Source organism: Sitophilus oryzae, unplaced genomic scaffold, assembly GCF_002938485.1.
Source record: "Sitophilus oryzae breed Bouriz unplaced genomic scaffold, Soryzae_2.0 scaffold_178_pilon_pilon, whole genome shotgun sequence".
Classification (NCBI taxonomy): domain Eukaryota; kingdom Metazoa; phylum Arthropoda; class Insecta; order Coleoptera; family Curculionidae; genus Sitophilus; species Sitophilus oryzae.
Window position 1 is genome coordinate 649,424 of NW_022146490.1, and position 24,398 is coordinate 673,821.

The following is a 24,398-nucleotide window of genomic DNA, read 5'->3' on the forward strand; positions in this document are numbered from 1 at the left end:
TACCGGTATAAAACTACAGAGTAAAAAAATATACATTTCCGTGATTTTTTACGTAATTAAATAATTAGTAAATAGTCAATACAATGTCATTATTGCCAAAAAATAAACATGTTAAATAGATAGTTATTTGACTGAAATTATAAATTTGGGAACTTTTTATTTTAAAATAATTATACATTTTTTTGCGAAAAAATAATGATACAACTGTTTTTCAAAAACATTTCAAATTTATGATTTCAGTCTAATAACTATTTAGTCAATATGTTTAATATCAATGATGACAGGTATTGATAATTTCGATTCCAAATATCTTGAGAACCATTACTATTAGCGATTTTTACCAAGATACTTTTTTTACATAAACGTCGTAAATGTATATTTTTTATTCAGTAGTTTTATACAGGTGCCGCGTCCTTTTCTAATTTGAACTTCAATAAAACACGAGTTTACTTAATCGGGATGAGTTGCATAGAGGCCACTAGCTTTTTAATTTTAACAGCCGGGTGGTCGGGGTTCAAAGATCTTAATAAAAGGGCGCCACGAGATTATACTCTATGAACTCGGCATAAAAGTTGTTACTATTAAGTAGACTTCAACACTAACCTCGAACTGTTGAGTGCAACTACCATGAACTTCAAATATTACTATAATTCGTTAAACTTAAGTGACTCTAACTTAACTATGAGACTAGACTGTAAATAATACTACTAAAGATATTTAAGCAATTTATTATAAAGTTAAATATATATAAAAAAAATGAACGAAATGTAAAATGTAATATGTTAAGAAATTTAAATCGAAAGGTTGGAAGAGAAAATAGAATTTAAATCAAATGCTATAACTAAAGCTATGACGTCAAACCCCTTATCTAACTTAATACTAGATACAGTCCAGGATGGTTTATACCAATAAATCAAATCTAAAATTATACTAATATCTAAACAATCTTACTCTACAGTCTTGAAATTACTCGGAAGTTCCTCCGGCTGAGCTGCGGTGTATAGCTATGGGGTGGCTACAGCAGGGTACAGCAGCTCGGTGTACTGTCACTGGAGCCCGTCAGCAAATGTACAGGCAGGTGTAGGACTTCAAAAGGTGAACATAAAAAACCCTAAATAACATTGGTTGTCTTAGACAAGAGCCTCAATTATAGAACAAGGACTAGTATAACGTGTAGGAGTTAATAAAGGTAATAAAGAAGGACTAATTAAATCTGAACTTTACCTCAATGAGGGTTTATGATGTCCAACGGGTACCTCTACACGGACAACAGGAACGGATGGAATTCTGGACTGTTCTGTGCTGTACGGTCTGGATCGGTCTTCTTGCTCTACAATTACGAACAACTAAATAAGATTTAAGAAAGATAACACTCAACTAATCTTTCTACACTACGTGGGAGTGAAAAAGTCGAAAACCGGACAACAATATGAGCAAAAATCAGTTGAGCATTGATTTAGAATAGGCAGAAGACTTATAGCATACCTTGGAACTCGCGGAGACTTCTTGGGCACGTGGAATCGGGACAACGGTCGGAAAATTTGGCTATTTTTATCCCATTGCGGAAATTGGTCGGCGGTCCATACAAATCAACAAAATCCAACCGCGTCTCTGACCAAATGTGCTTCGGAAGCCGTAATCCTTCTCTAGGAAGACCTGTTAACTATCAACAGGGAATGCTTCACAAAACAGCCAGTTCTCCACACGATGTTCTTCAGTCGGGCGATACACAAGAAGTCACACAAGGATTGGACTTCCTTCACAAAACCAGATTTCAACCGGAAATCTCCCTCCAGGATATAGATAGAGAACGATGTATCTACTCTAGTCCAACTCACAAAAAGTCATAAATAAAAAACGATGTTCTTGAATATTTTTCACTGCCATATTCCATATCCGGTCAATGAACGAATTTAACTCAGAAATTCCCACAATTAAATGAACGAATTGCACACTGCGATCCACATCAAAAATTACCGATTTAACTACGAAATTTTATCTGTTAATTATAATATTTCAATAACCAAAACAAAGGATAAATAAATCCAAAAACATCTGATTTGATCTGACAGTGACAGGTGACGCACAGGTGATTTCAAAGATAAAGAGAGGTCGACGAAAATTCTAATGCTGATGGCCGCATCCAGTAACAATATTGTGTAGCTGTAGCTGTATAATATCGCGGTGTATATCGGGTTGCATAATTGTAAAATTTAAATAAAATAATATTTAACAATAAAATTATAGTAAACATGATGCAAAAATAATAGTTATATGCGATAATTTATGAGCTACCACACGCTAGAGGTCGTAGCGAGCAAATTTGGCTGTTACACAGGTACGGACAAAAAATTATTACTCTTGAAACCAGTTAAAAAATATGTAGGTGGCTTCCCCTACAAGTAGGAGTTATATTGACATCAAAATCAAATTTCTCATGTCAAAAGACACCAATTTTTATCCAAACATCGACGTTACTTCAGAAATTATTTGGAAAAAATCGAAATAAAAATGAAACTTCAACACCCTGTATCTTCGGAGCTAAGCATTTTAGGGCACACATTTATACGAACTTTTTGACTTATTTTTATCTGCAGAATATGATGCTGAAGTTTCCGGAATATATAGAATTTACATACAATTTGACTAATAATTATCATCAGTCAAAAAAAAACCATCAAATACCCTTATACTAATCTATGGCTCATTTATTCTAAAGCTTTTTATTATCTAATTCGGCGTCTTTCATATTTAAGCCTAATCGTCTTTGCACTTAATCAAATAAAAAAATGGAGCACGTCCCCTCAGGTGGTGGTAGTGAAGTTCCTGGGGAGTAAGAGGGGTATCTAGTATACTCCAAAACGCTTAAAACTCTCCCCTAATTTTCTCTTCTCTTCGGACTCTTTAAGTCATAAAAAAAGAGAAGAAGAAGAAGAAGAAGAATAAGAGAAAGACCTGGAAAATTTAAGAGGAAAATTAAATACGCCTCAATCGCATACCTTAAAAACTGGGGGCCTTAAAACATTCGAACTGCTCGAGCGGAAGACGCGGATAATTTTCGGGAGAAAGTTTCATAAATTGGCCGCTTCGTTCTCGGTGTGGAATTTGAGTAGATTCAGCGAGATTGTAATTTTTTGTTTAAACAAATTCAGACAAACAAGGTGTTTAATCAGCAAATTTTTAAAATATATTTTAAAGAAAAAAAAACGTATTTTTCATACAGGGTGGTCCGAACTGCATTACAGAAACTTCGGCAGCATATTCTGTAGGTAAAAATAAGTCAAAAAGTTCGTATAAATGTATGCCCTAAAATGCTTAGTTTCGGAGATCCCGGGTGTAGAAATTTCATATTTATTTCGAATTTTTCCAAATAATTTATGAAGTAACGCCAATATTTGGATGAAAATTAATGTCCGGGAGTGTTTTGACATGAGGATTTGATTTTGATTATTAATTATTCATTTTTGTGATAATTAGTTTGTAGTGATTAAATTAATTAGCTTTTAATTATCAAATTATTTATAAGATAATTATTTTGTTAAAAGCAAGTAGTAGAGTCTTGGTTCGCATCGATTGATACTCGCGGGGATACGGCGCGCGCCGTTGTCCCTACTGTGTGCTGCTTTCCCCACTCCTGTAGACGAGAGCAGTACCGTTAGAAAATCAAAAGTCGTCAGTTACTCGGTACCCATGGTACAAAGAATACAAGGTATGATCGATAGCGGCTCCAATTTCGTTCAGTTCGCGCATACCACCTGTGACGTCACTAGGAAAATAATGAATAAATAAAAAATCAAGAAAGTTGTCAGGAGATCTGCATTTTTTGTGGTTATGGTTAAGAATTGTTTATTTTTAAGACTTTTTAGTTCGTTTAATTTAATAATTACTAAAACCAGCAGTTCCAAAAATATATTTAAAAATAATTATCTATTAACATGGATTTGGACGATAATTATAGGTAAGAATACTAAATTTATTTCTATATTCGGTATAAAATTGTTTATTAGGTTTTTAGTTTGCGATGTTTATGGTAAATAATTTTCATGTTCATTGTCTCTGAATTCACATGAGGACAGAGATGAGGATATCTATGGAAAAGTAACCACAAGAGGAATTGTTACATCATTTAAAAAATGTTGGGAAGTTGAAGTTTCCCATCGAAAAGTAGAAAATGCCAATGCAGATGAATGTATTGTAATTGTGATAGAAGTAATTCCAAGGGTGAAGTCTATTATAATTAGTGACCTGTGCTTCTTTTTATATGTAGATGTTTCAGGTTTTGAGAATAAATCGGTTGAACGAAACCCAAAATTTAGAGGAAGTATTTGCATACCCAGAATATGACCATCAAGGATTATATAGCTCAAATTTCCTTTAATGGTAGGCAATTATTCAATGCAAATTAACTTTTTAAGTGACTGAAATATTAAATAGTTTACAATATGGTATATCACTAAAAATATATTACTTTTAGGTACAATTAGGGCCCGATACATTTCAAAAAGTAGAATATTATTTTATATTAAATGAGGTATTGTGCCAACAATCAATTTATATTAATACCGGAGATTAAAAAATAACAGAATAAATAGTTCTTTTTTTATACTACAAAAATAAACTATAGAATACAACAGTATTTAAAAAATAAATAAAAAGTTATGTCCCGGCCGAGAATCGAACTCCGGTCTCTCGCTTCCTAGCCCGACTCCTTACGCACTGCTCCACATTAACTTGCTTAGCGATAATTCAATGACGGTATATAAACAAAAAAACAGGTTTATAACAATATCTTGACGATTTGAACTGGCGCGCGGAGAGTGCTGACCAATAGCGCCAGTTATCACCTATGACGTAGCGACCAACCTGCGCAATATCATACCTTGTATTCTTTGTGCAATGCTCGGTACCTGGGTTGGCGAATAGACGACAGCTCCACCCTGCTCCGCCGAACGAAGAATACGATAGAAAGCCTCGCTTTCTAGAAAGTGCTCACCCGACTACTCCCCGCACCCTCCGCAATATCCTGTCTTGCGCAGTGTCTTTTCTAGTATAGTGCTACGCCACGTTTTTCATCAAGTGAAGCTTGTCGTTTAAAAACTTTCCTTTCAGTTTTCCTCACTCAGTCACGTGAACGTGTGTCTTAGCCAACGCCTTCGGAAAAGCGGTGAGCGGCTTTACATTAAATTGTGAAAGGCCGTTCTCTGTCTTTCAAAAGGTGGCTGACTATGCAGAGCAGTTAGGTAGCGTCCTTTGGTCAGTACTTTCACAAGTACTGTCGGAAGGCGCTTCCTGTGCCTAATCCATCCGTGATTGGAGGGAAAGCGTGAAAAACCTACAATTTTGACCGTGGGGTACTGTTTTCACGTACGGTTGGATTGTGGGCTAGTGAACAAATGAAAGACAAGTTTCTTCTCCGGGTTAAGATAGAGTTTAACTAGTAACTTTTTGATTTCGCGATCTTGCCACGCCTGCGCTAGAGTTTAATAAAGATTGTTTATATTATTTTAATTGAAACTTATTGTTTTATTTTGACTTTACCTGCACCCCTTCATACCTGGAGTCTCCACTGTTTAAAGGCTACCCGTACTGGCAAATGTGGACCTCTACCACTATAAATAACAGAGGTGGCGCCCGAGAGATCTAGATTTCTCACTGGGCGTCAATAAGGCTATTTTTTACAGAACCAAAGAAATAGCCTTACAATGTCAATTGACTTATATTTGTGGGGCGCCACGTATACATTTTTAACTGGTTTGAAGAGTAATAAATTTTCGTCCGTACCTGTATAAAACTAATGAGTAAAAAAATATAAATTTGCAACGTTTTTTTGCGTAAAAAAAGGTATCTTGGTAAAAAATCGCTACGAGTAAATGGTTCTCGAGATATTTGGAACCGAAATGATATCAATATTCATCATCATTGACATAAATTAAATATGATGACTAAATAGTTATTAGACTGAATTTTAAATATCTTGAGGACAGTTGCTAGGTTAGGTTAGATTTTTACCAAGAGAAAATACATATATTTTCACTCGGTCGTTTTATACAGAAACGGACGTAAAGATATTACACTTCAAAACAGTTAAAACACATGTAGATGGCGCCCCCTATATGTAGGAGTCATATTGATATCAAAATCAAATTTCTCATGCCAAAAAAACCCTAAACGCCACTTTTCATCCAAATATTGACGTTACCTCAGAAATTATTTGATAAAAATCGAAATAAAAATGAAACTTCAACACCCTGTATATCCGAAACTAGGCATTTAGAACATTCATTTATAAGAACTTTTTTACGTATTTTTATCTGCAGAATATGCTACCGAAGTTTCCGGAATACAGTTCGGTCCACCCTGTATAATTCAAAAAAGATGTTTTCAAAAATTTTGGTTTAAATAAAATAAAATAAATGGCATATTTTGAGGTCGTCCAAATTAAAACCTTAAGACGTCAACGTTACCACTTTTCACGGCCTTCAATGTTTACTCCTATCGTGCATAAAAAAGTTTCACATCAAAAAATTTTCTGCAATCCATCAGTGATTTTAGAGCCATCGTAGAACTATTTGAAGATCGTTTACACTTAAATCTCATCAAATATCACTCAAATTGAATGTTAATAGGGGCAGACCATCTATCTTGGTAAACCAAAAAATAGATTCCTGCTTCTATCCCATGTAAACAAGGAACAAGGCAACTTTCCACGTCAAGTCTCCGGAACAAGAGACGAAACAAGGGCGCTAATATTATTACGTAATGCCCTCAGGTTGTAAGGCGCGCGAGATAAGGGCAAGACGGTGTAAAATTTAGGACCGAGCGTAACCCACGAGGCAAGGGCTCAACTTGATTGGCGTATGGGGAAGAAGAAAAGATAATTTTATTGGTTTATTATTATGAGGGATGGGGAGAATAAACGTATGGTGCGTTCGGGGGTAGTTTCGGTCTCAAAATGGGGCTATTGAAACGAAAAAACAGAATTTAGTTAGATTTAAGAGGGGTATTCTTGATCAGATTGGTTTTTGTGTTCATAAAAAGAGATTTTCATGTTTTCTTTAAGCTTAGTTTAGATCTACAAATAGGATTTGAGGATGTAAAATTTAAGTTTAAAGCTAAAAACATTTCGAGTCACTGTGATACAGGGCTATAAAAGTGAAGTAAAGTAAAATTATAAAACTAGATTTACATTGTGTAATTTTCATGAAAATATTTATTTATGTCATTCTGAGTAGCTTCTTACTTACGCGTACAATTGGCTTTTTTGTATAACCAATCTGCACTTTTTCCTCTCTCTCTCTTCTATTATAGTTTTGTGAATTATTCATTTAATTTTTATTTTATTTTTTATTTTTTTTATTTTATTATTTTTTTATTTTGTTATTTTTTTTAGGTGTAAACACATTTTCCAAACCAGCAGTCATAGGAATAAGGTTCCAGAGGATGTATCAGCTGTTTCTTCACATCACATATCTGTAAATTTCAAGAAAGTTTTCTAACTACAATATATGACTCACCTTAATATATGACTTTCCCTTGTTTTGATGTTCCCGGTTTAGATTTTGTATCAAAATTTCATCAAGTAAAGTAGAATATATTATATATAAAAAAAATATGGTAATGAATTTGACATTTTAGATATAGTTTAATAATATATTTATTTGCGATTGTGAAAAAGTAGCTATTTTTTACACTACCTACTGTATTAAACACCAGTGCAAAACGTAACATATTTTTTACACTAGTGTAAAAAACACTTTGAAATTATTAATGATAACTTTAACTAAAGAGAAAAAATTTGTAAATTTTTGTAAAAATTTGTTAAATCCTGGTAGATAAACCAAGGTACCACTACTGTACACCTCTCAGCAACATTCCAGAACCCGAGACTTCCACAGGCAGAAATGACAATAAAATTCAAAAGACTACTGGAAATGAAGCTTGACTTAGTAATTATTCAATTATCTTAGTTAACCTTTCAAACTGCGACATTAAAATTAAAATGAACTCAAAAAAAAGTTATTAAAAAAATAAAAATATATTTGTTTATAGTGTCATTGTTAGTGGTAATATTATTTTGTGAATTACTGTAAAAACTTTTTAATAAACAATGGAAATAAGAAGTTCAATTCGATCGTAGAAAAAATGTTGTGTGCAACATGTGCAAAAAGCATATTTGTTGCACTCAGCATGATTGCAGCTCTTGACTTCGTCTCGAGCTGCAAAACTCAAGCGTCGAGAGACTAATATGTTCTTTTTTGCACCAGTTACACAAATAACTATTGTGACGTTTGAAAAAAAAGAAAGTTTTTGATTTAAAACCTATACAATTTTTATTCTAAATTTTCTAAAACTATGAGTTTCAAAACGGTTGTTGTTTGTATTTCAGATTTGCTCAGAACCATGTGCGAGAGCGCCTACAACTCGCCGCTTCCAACCAGAAGACTGACCGAATCCTGCTGCAGCAGCCCCGCTCGCAGCATCCGCAGCCACCATATCGATATTCTTTCCGATTCCGATGGCGAGAGCGACTTCGATCTGGTCACGGAGACGCCGGGCACGCCCGACCAAACCGTTATTTCCGGCTGGCTCAAGTTCCGAGACAATAAGAAGGTAATTACCATGGCTAATATTCTAATTTTAGGTGGTAGACTGATTTAGTCTGACGACCACAGACAATGCGGCTAAAGTAATTTAGCGTGTAGAGCGAAAACTTCAATTTTGGGATTTCGGGGTTATCTTTTTTTGGTCCCGTGATTTAGAAATAAAATGAGTGACATTGAACGTTTTTCTTTATTCATTAAGTGAAAAATCATATTTCATTAAAACCCCTTTAATAAATAGTATTGAGTTTGTCATTGGTTCTTTGTGAAACTGGAGGAGAATTGATTTGTCATTAAAACTAAGAGAGAATGAGAAGTGTCATCGATCGTCATTTCCAAGCCAACTTGGCATGCCGTTTTTTGCGGTATCTAGTATTATCGGTCCTGCGGTATTAAACATGCATATTTTTTAATTCTAAAATATATTACGATAATACAAGTGTTCATGGTTGCATTATACTATAGCATGGCTCAAAGTGGTTTCCTGAATGGTTCAAAGCATAGAATAACTAACTGAAAGAAATGAAAACTCCTATGTTAAAGCCTGGAAACACGCGCTCGACGCGATCCAAGCGGGCTACTGGCAGAGCTAAAAGTTCGCGCCATATTTTTAAATGGACCTTTACTGCCAGTTCATAAGTTTTTTACTTATATTTGGTAATTTCAATCTAGATTATGAACTTATTTGAAACAAAACATTTTACAAAATAAAAATAATGTATTTTGATACAAATAAATTAATAATCTAGGTTGAAATTATCCCTGAAATTAGAATAAAACACGAAAAATTTTTAACTTGATTATTTTATTATAAAATTGTTAATAAAATTACATATAACACATTCAACACTATACAAGTATATATAAAAGTTATCAGAATTTATACAATCAGTTATAAGTAACTATAAATAAATAATTCATTATATAAAAGACATATAGTTACCGTGAATATAATTTGGTATAACTTTAATTTCAACTTTAATGACCTATTCAAATAGAAACATCTTACAATTCACATTATATAATACACAAAGCCAAGGGACAAAATTGTTATTAAATCTATTCTCGATGACTCGAAGCATTTTTTTTTCAAATAAAACAGGACATATAGGGCTTATAAATAATACAAGGGTATAGGATATATATAAATAAGTAAATACAAATATATTTTCAACCTAATGATTAATGATTATACTAGTGTTTAAATAAATAAATGATCTTTTAAAATTACTTGTTTGTCCTTTGCAAATTTGTATATTTAATATATATCTAAAAGCGTACACTTACATAAATTACTGCACAACCTTTAAAATTAAGCTTTTAATATGTTATACAAATTCTTGATTCGATATAAATACACTTAAATAAAACTTTAAAATTAATGATCTTCCAAATTTCTGAGACAGCCATTTTATTGAAAGAATTTGTTTTGATTGTGAGAAATTTCATAAAAATTATCACCGGGATTAATTAATCGTATATATTAAACTACTTGGCTTTTAAATTTCACAATCCTATCGTCCAAAATACTCTAAATTCGCAAAAATCCGTAAAATATTCCCATAAAAACAAATCACAATTCACTTCCACTTCACAGAAACTGACAGATTTATGCTGACAGACATTGCCAAATATGGAATGACGTTTATTTTTCAATTTATTTTACTGATCTAACTGATCCGGGTCACTTAGAAATTAAATTTTTATTAAATTATTTAATTATAATTGTTTCTGGCGAAAGCAACTTCATATCAATGTTTATTCATAGGGTAACAAAGCACATCACTGTTAAATTATCAACATTTTATATAAATATTTATATTTTTCAACTACTCCAATTACTCCACAGAGAATCAAACGAATTGTTAATTAAACTATACTTTGTGGATGACTTGCTAAAATCATGATGAAATTAAAGTCCCTAGATGAATATCTAGGGACTTTAGATGAAATTTCTACGCAGCGCCATCTATCCCTCTACTGGCAGAAACTCCGCCGTGTTTCCAAAATTCAAATGGCAGTTTCATCCGCCTGGTTCAAAGATTACGATAATAATACGGAGTGAATCAAACATATCCATAACTCTGCTAAACGTATAAAATAGTTTTTGTGTCGTATGATTCGCCCTCTATAGGACGTAGTGTAGCCCTTTTGTTTTAACTCTTAATAAAAACGTTTAATAAGAGTAAATTAACTTTCTGACTACATTGTAACGATATACACTCAGATGCAAGAAAAACGCAACGGAACATTTTTTCGTCAAGTTTAAAGTGTTATATTTGTTTTATTTTTAATCCTAGTTTTTTTTTAATAACCTCAGTTTTTTTATAAACTTTTGCCTTTGGCTTATTATACATGGTTAATTGAAGGGTTGTTTTTTATCCTAACTTTAAAACACCCTGTGCAATAATTTCGTGAGTAACTTTTCCTATAACATTATTTTTTAAAGTTTATACATTTTCCTTTCACTTTTCCGCTTAAATTCCTTTTTTTGCCTCCTCTGGCGATCCTCCGGGCAAAATTTGGCTTGCATTCAACATTACTGTCGTACATAGCGCGACAACAGTCGTCCGCAACATCTTCCCCCAGAGTATTTATCACCAAACGAAGTGCCGGACTTTACGTATTACCAGCCCTTTAAAGGATTCAAACTTCTCTAACTTAGTCGCGCCGGGGTTTTGGGCAAAAAGGAATTTATAGCACTTTGAGAGGAGCTGACGTTTTCTATGAAAGCAGCATAGCTACATGTATACGCGTGTATATCCACTACTCCGGTTCGGAATTTATGTATACAGGAAAGATTGGCGGAGAATTTTGGATTGGGTGAAAGAAAGTTTACACTCTTTACAATGAAACGAGATTGAGGTGTTCTGATAAAAGTTTCTGTAAACTTTTGCAGGTGTAAGTTGTTAAATGCACGTTTAAAAGAAGCTTACTTCTAGAAAGTAGAATTTGTAATTTTGGATGTATAAAACCTTTAAAAAAAGAACCTTATTCAAATCTTTGTACAGAGTATACCAACTAAATGTACTATCATTATTTCCGCCCAAATATTAATTTATTACATGCTTAATTGTGTTAGTTAATAAATTATTCTAAATAAATATGGATTTGGGTCAGAAATCTATATTATATTAATCATATAATAATTTGTTACATCTTTAAAAAATATATAAAATGTCAATATTCCAAGGGTATATTGATAAATGACGTCTAAATTATAAGAAAATGTATTTTCTGCGAAAACTTGAAGAGATAGGTAAAAATGGTATAATACAATTTGATAGACAATTAAATTGTGCATCTGATTCCCTTAAAATATATAGGGTAATATATTTAAATTAAACAAGTTATTGCCGTTTAAAGCTAGTAATTATTTAATTAAATTTTTAGACACTCTGTATAAGGTAGTATTATTTTTATTATTACCACAGAAAATTTAGTAAATAGAAAAACTTCAGTACAATATTTGGTTTTAAAAACTTAAATACACCTAGAAAAATGAAACCATATAATTGTTACTGTATTTTCACAAAATCGTATATATTTCAAAAACCGTGAGATTAAAGTGGCGTAAACCTTAATCAAATTTACCTTTATTTTAATCGTAGGAGCTAAAATGTAATAATATACAGTGTGTTCCATTTAAAAAAATACAATTTTGATATTTTTTATTTATTTGGGACACTCTGTACCTTTTGAAAATAATTTTAAATTGTAGCTTTAGTAGTCCTCCAAATTTCGCATCACTCACAATTTGTAAAAATCTAATCGTGTGGTTACAATTACCGTATCAAATGAAATGAACAACTCTGTACACATATGTTACGTTATGAAAACGTTGTGTATGTTAATAAATAAAGAAAATGGAGGTGCAAAAATCATTTTTTCCATAGCAACTGTTAAAATTGTCTTATATCTATCAAATATAGTAGATAAAATAGTACTTTAACAGCAAGGGTAGATTAAATGATACTTTAACAGTGTGACAAAACTTTCAAGATTTTGTCCGTTATCATGGTAGTGTGGCCTTTATATAATTTTTATAATTAAATTGTATTCCTTTTCATAAGTTATTCGGAATTTAAATGGAAGTAGTTTGGATATGGCGTTTGTCGCCTCAGCCTGAATATCTGTTGGTAATTTACTTATTTCGTTATGAGCCATTTCTGACTTCAATTCAATCAACAATCGACACAAAAGAGAATTAACAAATATTTGCTCAAAACTGACAACTACAGTGACAGCTTTATTTATTTGTCAAATTACATAGAAATCAACGCCAACCCAGCACAATATTTTTTCTACTCGTTATAAATTCCTTGTAATAATAATTTCTGAATATTTTTTAAAACGTAACTCGCTATGGAATTTTCTTTTTAATTTACTACGAATCAAATTAAGTCCCCTACGTACCTTGACAACAAACACAAGTTTACTTTTACCAGTTACTCTCGACTCGATGGGAATCGGAAGACCAACTAAGACATATATAAGTAGAATAGAGTTTCGGCTCTAATGGCAGTTGTTGGAAAGCGTGCCCGTAATGAGGTAGAAATTAGTATTGACTCTGTTTTAATTAGGTTGTGTTTTGGAAGTCGACTGCCTCGGCGAGATCTTAATATGTCTATTTAGACAATTAGAGTAATTCAAAGTTGTTTAATTGATGACGGTTTCGGCAAAGTTCGGCGATACTATCAACCAGCGTCGTTCTAATCACTTAAATATCAACACGAAATTCCAATTTGTAGGGTTTAATGCGTTCGAGATGCAATTACTGTGTAATGAAGAGTAAATAAATGTTCTGTATTTGAATCATTTATATCCTAATTGTAGCTGCAAAAAATTACAAATATTTTGTATGTTACAGTAAAAAACAAAAATCATCATCATCATCATCTAGCTTATTCCGCCCACTGCTGAACAAAAGCCTTCCTCAATTCTAGCTATTTCTTTCTATTTTGTGCCACTTGGATCCAATTTCCAGACACTCTCTTAATATCATCTGTCCATCGACTAGGAGGTCGTCCTCTGCTTTTATAGCTCTCGTGTCTTGGTCTGCATTCCACAAGTCTCTTTGTCCACCGTTCATCTGTTACTCTAGCCACATGTCCTGCCCAATTCCATTTAAGATATAAGACATATATCACCGCATCCCTTACTTCGATTTCGTATGGTATGATTGGGTATTTTATTCCTAAATGTAACTCCCCACATGAACCTTTCCATGTTCCGTTGCGTGACCTGTATTCTATGTATGTTCTTTCTTGTCAAAGTAAGTGTTTCAGCTCCTACGTAAAAACAGGCAAGACACACTGGTTAAAGACACACTGGTTAAAGTGTGTCTTTAACAATTTAATACACTATATAAACATATTGGAATATCAGATCTCAGTATATGCTTTAGAGTTTATTTTTTTTCTTTTTCTTGAACCTTTAGAATTATATCCATATATATATTTTTTTTCTTTCTTGGGTATGAGGTTTTTTTTATTAATTGAAAATGGAAACATTTTTTTTATTATGCGACGTTTCGCCTCATCATGGTGGGCTTTGTCAGGCACTTTATTCTTGAAGCGGCAGCCGCCTTGCTACCACCAGTCTATATAGAAGAATGTAAGTCAACGAGAAAGAAAAAAATGAGAAAAAAATGAAGTGAATGTATATGCTTCAGTTTACCAAATGCCGCTCACGACAAACCTATTCTTAGTAGACTTTCAGGTGTCTGATTATCTCTTCTAATACCGATCTCATGTCCTGAGTATTTAGATATATGCACTTGTTTCAAAAGTATGTTATTAATGTCTAAATTACCACTCAGTACCACCCACTCAGGTTTGTCATGTATTGTGTCTTTCATAAGTTAATTTTGAAACCGACTTTTTCCAAAGCATCATTTAGCATATCCAGCATATACTGCACTTCCTGTATGTTGTTTGTTGACAGAAATCAAGAAAATATAAAAATTACTAGTAAAAACTTACATTCGGTGATTTGCTGAGACTACGCCAGTAAAAATTCAAAAACTAATTTTGAAACAAACCTTTACTAATAACTTTGTCTACTGATATTTGTTTTTAAATATTGTACGCTAATGTTATTTTTCGTAAGTTCGTAAAATCAAAACGACTCTGATAAAATCAATCTTAAGTTATAAGTGCATTGATTAGATTTTAGCAAATAACGATTGAAAGTAAAGATAGTTAAGTCTTTAAAAAATTCGGAAATTTGTCAAAGTTTTTGTATATTAGTTTCAAATCTAGGAAAAATCGTTTTTGGAATAAATAGAATTAATGAAATAATGAAAAAAATAAAAGTAGTTTTTTTCTTGAAGCCTTAAATTTGGGGATTTACCCCGTGCACATGTGCCCCAGTTATTATAATATACCAGGATTAATTTTTATTATTAGATATATTATATTACTATTACTTCTTGATATTATAATACTGTGACACTATTTTTTAAATGTATTAAATTTGCTTATACATATCTGTAAATAATAACCATTCGCTTTTTTTATTAAAAAATCTAAGTTTTCATAATAACTAATCATATTTTTCCATAGAAAAAGTATTATATAATAAATTTAGTTTCATAACATTATTATTATTTAAGTATCTTAATTTATTATTAAAGAATCTACTAGATATACCGGGTGTTTCTCAAAGGCGGCTTACCCCTATAACATTTTTATTTTTTCAGATAAATAAACAAGATTTGGAGAAACTTGCTCGACGTCGCGGACGCTCCGCACCATCTGAAAATGCTGTAACTCTAAAACCGCTAAACCGATTTTATCCAAATTTGGCACAAAAATACTGTGATACCAGTAATCTGGCGATTAGTTTTTGGTGGGGGGTGGGGGGTTGGTAAGGGGGTGTGAGAGGGGGTTAAAAATTTAAAAAAATCGTAACTCCAAAATTACAGTAGCTAGCGAAACGCGGTTTTAAATTTAAGATTAGGAATAATATTTGCAACAAAATTTGTAATAATATCAAAATCAGTCAAAGTCGCAGTTTCTGAGATAATTGATTATTAACATATTTTAGTATGGGCGGCTATACGTGCCTCCCGGCGCCAATTTTTTTACTTTATTTAAAAGAAAAAAACACTCTAAATAGAATGACATATCATATGTCAACTTTTAACATTCTCGTTTAAAAAAAAAATGTGTTTTAAATTTCAGTCTAGAGTGCCGTGAATCTGTTAAAAACACTAATTTTTATAGTGTGGCACTTTTGAGAAACTACCGGTATACAATCATGTAAAAAAAACCAAACAAGAGAATAGTACATAAACAGACAGTTCTAACACATCAAAAATATAAACAAGTGAAAGTCAAATAAAAACTGGCGAGCACATGTAAAACTACGATAAGAAATTAAAACCTTGTTTTCCACTGGAAAATAAACTGTACTTTGCTTACTACGTACATCCGGAACATAAGAACAAATTTCCAACTGAGATAATCATGAAGATAATCAAGAAAATCCCGCTGTAAAATAGGCTGCGAAACTTTCTTGCCCCCCAATCCGCCCACTAATTATGTGCGAACGTACGGTTTCTGTTAATGTTCAGGTACTTAAAACTTGTTCCGGGGGAAAGTTTCCGGTTAGAAAAAGTGAAGTTAGCGTCAGCTGGTTAGATAAAGATGTCGGAAAGTTGAGCCGAGGACTACGTGTTCGAGTGTTTGTTCGCGCGCTTTTTGTAGTGGCGATGGAAGTTTAATGCCGATTGTCTCTGCTGCGAGGGGGAGTTGGAATTGTCATGTCATTGGTTTGGATACAGTATAAAATTTGTCGTAAACAGTCTGTATACTGTCTTGTTTGATTATTTTTTAAGTGGATGTATTCATATGTCTAGTAGATTAAAGACAAAATAAATGAAAAAATAAAACTTTTTCTTCTGGGTATGATTTTTTTCCAATTTCGTCCTTGTTAAAAGTTATTTTGTAAATGTTGCATGGTTTATAAAGGTGTATATTCTAAAACTATTTGTTTTCATAGAGGACATCCTAAAAAAAGTAATAATATAGTTGTTATTTCTTATTTATTAAAACTTTGGTTGGTTAAAATAGTATATCCGAAAAGTAGTAAAAATCTCTGGAATGAATTTAACTTTATTGATACCAAACCAAAACAATATAAAATTTCAATATTCCACGGGTATATTGATAAATGACGTCTAAATTATAAGAAAATGCATTTTCTACGAAAACTTGATGGGATATGTAAAGAATAGTTTAATACAATTTGATAGACAATTAAATTGTGCATCTGATTTTTTCAAAATATACAGGGTTTTCCATTTAAATTAAACAAGTTATCGCCGTTTAAAGCTAGAAATTATTTAAAATAAATTTTTAGACACTCTGTATGAGATAGTATTATTTTTATTATTGCAGCACAATCACTGATCAATAAATAAACTTGAGTAAATATTCAGTATTAAAAAGTTTGATACCCTTGGAGAAATGAAGCCTTAAAATTTTTACTGCAATTTCACAAAATTGAAAATATTTCAAAAACGGTATTGTTTAAGTGTGATAAACCTTAATCAAATTTACCTTTATTTTAATCGTAGAAACTAAAAATGTAATAATATACAGGGTGTTCTATTTAAAAACATACGATTCTGATATTTTTTATTTATTTGAGACACTTCCTGGTACACACACATTGGTATCTTATTAAAATATTTTTGAATTGTAGCTCTAATAGTCCTTCAACGAACCCAAAACTTCCAATTTGTAAAAATCTAATCGTCTAGCTACAATACTCCGTGTCGTATGTGATGTAGACCCTGTATATTCCAATATTGTTAAAATATTAAATAAAACGTCATTACATTTATAATATTTAATGAAAATATTGATAAACAAATATACATTAAATACACATTTTTTCGAAAACAAGCTAAAATTACGGAATGAGCATCGACAAAACAAAACACGCGGATTTATCCTCATTAAGTTAATGTAAATATCATCAGTTAAAACGCGTATTCTACACGTGTAAAGCTAAACGTAAACAGAATTACAAAGATTAAAGCGCACAGATAGAAATCTACAGGCGCTAATTATACACCGGATAAAAAAGAACTATGATAATCGGGGTCATATTTTATTACCATGAGAAAAGGCACGCTATGCTGGTGTGTTATTATGTGAAGGCGTGTATAAGAAATACATTTAATTTGAATAAGAATATAATATATTCTTTATTTAGTAAAAATTTCTTAAAAATATATTTTTTAAAATCGTTTCTTAATTTTATTTTGTTTGTTTTTTTTGTTTAATTTCTTTATTTTGTTTTTTGTAATATAAAAATAAATATTTATTGTTTTCTGGAGTATTTTATTGTAAGTTTATTGTTTAAGTATTATTTTATTTATATTTAAAAGAAATCTAAATATTATAGAAAAATGCTCATAAGCATATTTGGAAAAATCATTTTTTTACGAATAATTTGGAACCACATACTTGGTATTCGAGTCAAGTTGTAGTTACATTCACGACCGTTGCACTCACAGATAGAAGTTTAAAATCACAAAACACATACACCGATTTAAAATGCTATTTTTTTAATTGGAAATGTCAAATGTTGATATATGATATGTCATTCTATTCAGAATGTCATTATATCATGTCATCATATAAAGTAACTAATACCGGGGGTAAAATTTAAAATTCAAAAGTTTTAGTCATTTCCGGTGAAACAGGAAGTGAGCGAAAATAATTGAATACGTCAGTCAATCCCGAATTATGTCATATACAGGTTCCGGCAATAGTGTGTCGGGCAATAGTGTATCGTTCCTAGAATAAAAAACTTGGGGATTCTTTGGGAAGAAAAATTATTTTATGTTTTAGAAAGTTTGATGTAGAATTTTGAACACCCTGTATGATTTAAGATTACTATATTTATAGCAAAGTAAGTATAGACCATCTAAAGTAAGTATCTAATATAGTAGTTTTTAGGACAGTTCTTGTACTTGTAATTGTTTTTTAAGGTAAGTCAAAAATATTTTTTTTATTCATTTATTAATATCTCTTAAATTATCGAAATATATTTATTCATATCTTAGGATTGTGTAAAGTGATCTGAAACAAAGCCAAAAATGCAATAATATACAGGTTATTCCTTTTAAAAAATCATCCCAACCCACTCATACTTTTTGAGCAACCCTATATAAGTTAAAATATTTTCCTGAAATACATCTTCATATATGCTTTAGGTTGGCAATAAACAAAACACTCAAGTTTTTTTTAGAAGCTACAGATGCCCGATGCACTATTGCCGAACCCTGTACTAACATACCAAATATCGTTTTTTTATCTGAAAAAATAAAAAAATAACAGGGGTTGGGCCACTTCTGAGAAACACCCGGTATAATTGCCTTTAAGTAACATTAAATAATAAGAAAAGTATTGAAATATATGACTGCTTTTACACTTTTAGGTCTAAGAGCAGTTCGGGGTTACTGTTCGGGGTTACAATAAAATGTGTCTCATAGTTTTCACAATTATGCAGCAATTGAACATTAATTACATCTAAACTACAGGTCATACCAAATAAACTTTTAGTCACGTGATTAAGCTTGACCGGCACATCGTTGTTTACTTTTATATATTTTCTTTTAATCAAAATATTTTAGAAAAAAAAATAAATATATAAACAGTTATTATTTACATCAACAAAACTTGTCTTTTAACTGCACTTAAGGGACATAAAGGATTATTACTATCGCTTTCTCGTTCAAAATATTCTAATAAAGTTGCGATGAGTTTTTTACGGCTATTAAGCTATCTTGTACACTTTGCACTAAAAAAGGTTCTAAAAAGAACAATGTTCGACTGCAAGATCTGCTAGTAAACATTTCCAAGCTTAAAGTATCACAACACTATTTATTTAAACCAAAAACTTGTAATACAAAACTGAAGTGTCAAAACGAATGACAATGTCAGGAAATAAATAAATAAATGCGACAACTTGACATTTTTACGGCAGAGCTACCATCTGAATCCCCAAAGCGAAATTTAAATTCCAGTTAGTCAGCCCGGCGCCGAATATGTCCATGGTTGGCAAAAATGAATTTAAAAATCGCGCCCTCGATTACGTAACTAAAAGTTTAATTGATACATATATTTGATTATTATTGACAAATATATTTTTATGTATTTATATTAATTTTGGTCCTCGTTTTTATATATAATATTTGATTTGCTGAATTAACTTTCTCTTCGTATTTAAAAAAAAACACAGAATCATAGTGTTTCACACTTTGCATTGTACCTTAAAATGAAAATGATATGAAACACTATATAGCTACCTGCATATAGTTGTGTTTTATCTAATTTACAGAATTATTTCAACAAGCTACTACTAAAACTGAAAAAGTCCGCTGTTTATTTATCACCTGTTTTTATTTTTTAGTGTGTATATCGATTAACTTGGTCAAATAAACAACCTACAAAAGAACCTCAATACACTCCATTATTATTTACTAACGTCAATTAACTTAATGTACACAACTATCGCTTATATCGAAAATAGATTTCAGGTAAACTCCATTGGAGTTAAAAGCCAGCCACGGAGCAAATAAAATATTTGTTTCTTTTTTTCTAGTTTTACGATGGAATTTACTTTGTTATGCGGCAGCATGAGCTTTCTAAATAGCCATACCCTATAAAATATTTACGTAGCTGAACGTTGTAAAGAATGGTGGAGGAAATAAATTATGTTTGTTGCTTTAATTTAGTTTAAGAAGTTTAAAAATTAATATTAAATTATTTTAAGTAAAAGTGTTAAAGTTTCAGTTTTACTCTACATAAACCGTCAAAACTAACGAAAATCATTAATTTCTCCACAGTCAAATATTTCAGTTTTATTTATATGATTTTTTGTACATTTTCTTGTTGATTTTCGATTAATTTTTGACTATTCGTGTTCAAGAGCGCATTACGTGCCTCCTTCATAAAACACCAATTTGAAAATAATTAAGCAATAAAAAGAGAATTAAACAATTTTCGATAATTCCTTCCTGCAATTAGACTCGCCTGAAAATCGCTGAAAACTATGTCCCGATTCCTGAAAGATATGTAAATGAGGATAAAAGTTTGGAGTGAATGAGTTAGGACAAGGAAAATTGTTAGCAATTTTATTAAAAGCTGCTTTTTACCTAGACGGTCCCAATTATAACTTTATGAATTGGTAAGCTCTAAAGTGTTGTTCAGTAATTTTGTACGATTATCTCTAAGCGTAGTTTTTAAGTGACTACAATAATTTAGATAAAAAATATAAAAATAATGTACTTTAAAATATAATAATTAGTAATATTAGTTAATAAAAAATATGATAAATAAGGTCTAAATTATAAGAAAATGCATTTTTTATGAAAACTTGAAGAGATCGGTAAAAAATGGTATAATACATTTTGATAGACAATTAAATTGTGCATGTGACTCACGTAAAATATACAGAGTTTTATCTTTAAATTAAACAAGCTGTTGCCGTTTAGAGCTAGTAATTATTTAAAATAAATTTTTAGACATTGTATAAGGAAGTATTATTTTTAATATTGCAACACAAAATTTATTAAATAGAAAAACTTCAGTACAATATTTTAGAAACTTAAATATAGAGAAATGAAGCATTAAAATTGTTATTGTATTTTCACAAAAACATAAATATTTCAGAAGCGATAAGATTAAAGCGCGGTAAACCTTAATAAAATTTACCTTTATTTTAAACGTAGAAACTAAAGATGTAATAATATACAGGGTGTTCCATTTAAAAAAAATGTAACTTTGATATTTTTTATTTATTTGGGACACTCTGGACCTTTTGAAAATAATTTTAAATTAGAGCTTTAGTAGTCCTCCAATGATCCGATCACTCTCGATTTGCAGTTGCGATTGCTTGAAGTAGCAGTGTCAAGCTTGATTTTCATGCATCCATTATTCGACGATACGATGATACGATATTAATTTTATTGGTTGAATTTAAGGACTTCGATTGGTGAGAAAATTACGCAGTTTTTAAATTTATTGTATTTCCATGCCTCCGTTCATCGGATATACGATTTGCTTGTGACCATTGACACCAATGTCATTTTATATTTTCACTTCCCTAACAATTTCGCTGTTTTACTTATAGTCTAATAGCTAGCAACGTTTTCGATAGAGAATTTTAAGGAGGCTGGTTCTTTAATATATCTTTTGCTATGCTCTCCTGAACAGAGTGCGGACCGTCTGACTGCCGGTAGACGTTGCATTCACTACTGCGCATCATGTCTGTATTCATCATCTGTTCACTACGGCGTATCACAAATTTGTCCTGTGTTTCAGGAACTAAGGAGGCTAGAACAAACATAATGTGTGTAGCATATTTAGATTCATAAATAATTAGGAAAGTAAAAAATCGCATCATTGTATCTCTACTCATAAACGAGAAATCCTATAAACCATGCGAAAATAGGATACCCTGTACAGATGTGATGCGCAGTAGTGTACCGCAATAGTTAACAGGCAGCCAGACTGCCGGTACTTTCGATCTTTCTCCATGGACGGGCTGGAGTAAAAAAATTACGGATGAAAAGTGGTGCGAAAATGCTATGACCAATCAGAGCGCCGTCGGACAATCAATCAAGCTTCAATATTAATAATATCATTTGAATTCAAACCTTGTAACAGATTATTTATAACCCCGCTAATATATAAAAATAAAAACTACATAAATAAAATAAAATTTCTCTTAAAGCCATCCCATGTTCAAAACAGAGCTCCGAACCAGACAGACATATTCAATTTTCTTTAAAATGCACTTCACCTGGTATCCTCCTAATGCGCCCAATTATCATAATTATGCCCATTCGGTTCCTTTGAGACTGGGAAAGAGCCCAGTCGGAGGCACAAAACATTTCGAGAGAAAAAAAGAGAGGGAAGCAGGAGGAAATAAAAATGTGCTTCTCCACTCAAATTACGTCTGAGAATAGCGCTCTGATTTAGAGGGGGAAGTGTAGCCAAAACGAGCAGCATTGAAAAGCTGGACCGTGGCCAGTAATAACCGCAGACTGGAGGTAGAAAGCTGGAGTCGGGGAGTTATAGGTAGCTGTAAAATCTTAAGAAAGAGAAATCTCTGAATGCAAGAAATTAAAAAAAGTTTACTTCGCGGTAACACGCTTCAAATTTCCTATTATAGCTCCTTACAATTTGTGCAATTAATGAATCATTACGCTAAGGACTGGAAAAGGTTAGTTTTGGGTCGAGATTTTCGTATGTAAGAAAGGTACAGTGGCGTTTATAATGTACTGAACAAAGAGAGAACAGTAAAAACGTTGCCAAACGTATGAAATAAACTGAGATTCTGTGCACATTGCTAAGACATGTGGAAGGGGATACAGCAGATTCGTCGCGGTCGACCCAGTCAGTACTTAAAATTCTAGAGAAGGGTGTATATCATGCGTTCAGCTTTACGATTTAATTACGTTTCGCGATACTTCATTTGTTTATTTATTAAGAATGAAGATATTATGTTCTTTAATTAAAAATTAATATAACTATTTCTTTTTTCGAAAAATACATAATTTTGTGTTCTATATACAGCAAAAAATATTAAATCTAAAGTAATTTAGTGTTTAATTTGAACATATAAAAACAAAATTGTCAAGACAAATATATTTTCTTATCAGTGACTGAACATTGTTTTTAAAAGGATTAATGCCACGGCAAGGGTTTCCATTGTCTTGAAAAACTTGAAATTCATAACCTAACTTGTAATCCGATTTATAACGATAAATATCGATTTAAACCGACATTCCCCTCCATTCCAAAACAACTTAAGGGGTGTCATAATCCATCAAATCCCAGAAAGTTTGTCTGTTAGTTTTGCTCAGTGCAAAACACACCCCTGGGTCTTTTACTCACTTTCTCCTTTTCATTATTGTAAACAGAGGCGCCACTAGAATGTTTTTAGGGGGGGTCTAAAATTTACAATGTCCTTCAAAAACCGTGACATTGCCATTTGTTTTGACACTTTAGTTGTGTATTACGAGTTTTTGGTTTAAATGAATTATGTTGTGATACTTTAAGCTTAAATTTTTTTAACAGCAAACCTTGCAGTCGAACGTTGTTCTCTTTAGAACCTCTTTTAGTACAAAATGTACAAGATATAGCTTAATAGCCGCTGAAAAAAAATCCTCGCAACCTTATTAGAATATTTTGAAGAGGAAAGTGGTAGTAATGGCTCTTTATGTCAATTAAGTGCAGTTAAGGAGGTGGGTTTTTTTGATGTAAATAATAACTGTTGATATATTTATAATTAATGTATTTTTGTTTCCTAAAATATTTTGATTAAAAGAAAATATGTAAGAGTGGACAACGCTGTGCCTGTCAAACTTAATTACGCGACTAAAAGTTTATTTGTTATGATCTGTATTGCCTCTTTACCGTTTTTAATCGGGTTATTTTAATTTGAAAATAAAAAAAAATATTTTTTGCTTAAAATTTTAAAAATATTTTAGTAAGTAACATTTTAACTTTGAACTTTTTGATTTAAATGTTTAAAAAAACTAATATTTTTTTTTAAAATGTTAGTTATTTGGATCCGCCTATGATTATAAGAAAGGGAAAGCCTAAAAAAGGACGTGATTGCTCCTTTAATACTGCGAGACTCAAACAATAACAGAAAGGTATTATCTTCGCCCCCACCCTCATTCTACAGTCATCCCATCCCCTATGCGTCTAACGGTACGCATAATCCTTTATATCATCCCCGGGGGACCCCCATTTTAAGTTGATT

At 31.7% G+C, this 24,398-nt stretch overlaps 1 protein-coding gene across 1 annotated transcript in view; it reads left to right on the forward strand.

The window, feature by feature from the left end:
- LOC115882619 (pheromone-processing carboxypeptidase KEX1-like) overlaps positions 1–24,398 on the forward strand; it is a 107,971-nt gene that overhangs the window by 20,998 nt on the left and 62,575 nt on the right. Inside the window, exon 2 of the mRNA XM_030900812.1 lies at positions 8,387–8,610. Within this exon, the coding sequence (XP_030756672.1) occupies positions 8,401–8,610 (210 nt within the window). The 5' untranslated portion in view covers positions 8,387–8,400. The remainder of the gene's footprint in view (positions 1–8,386; positions 8,611–24,398) is intronic.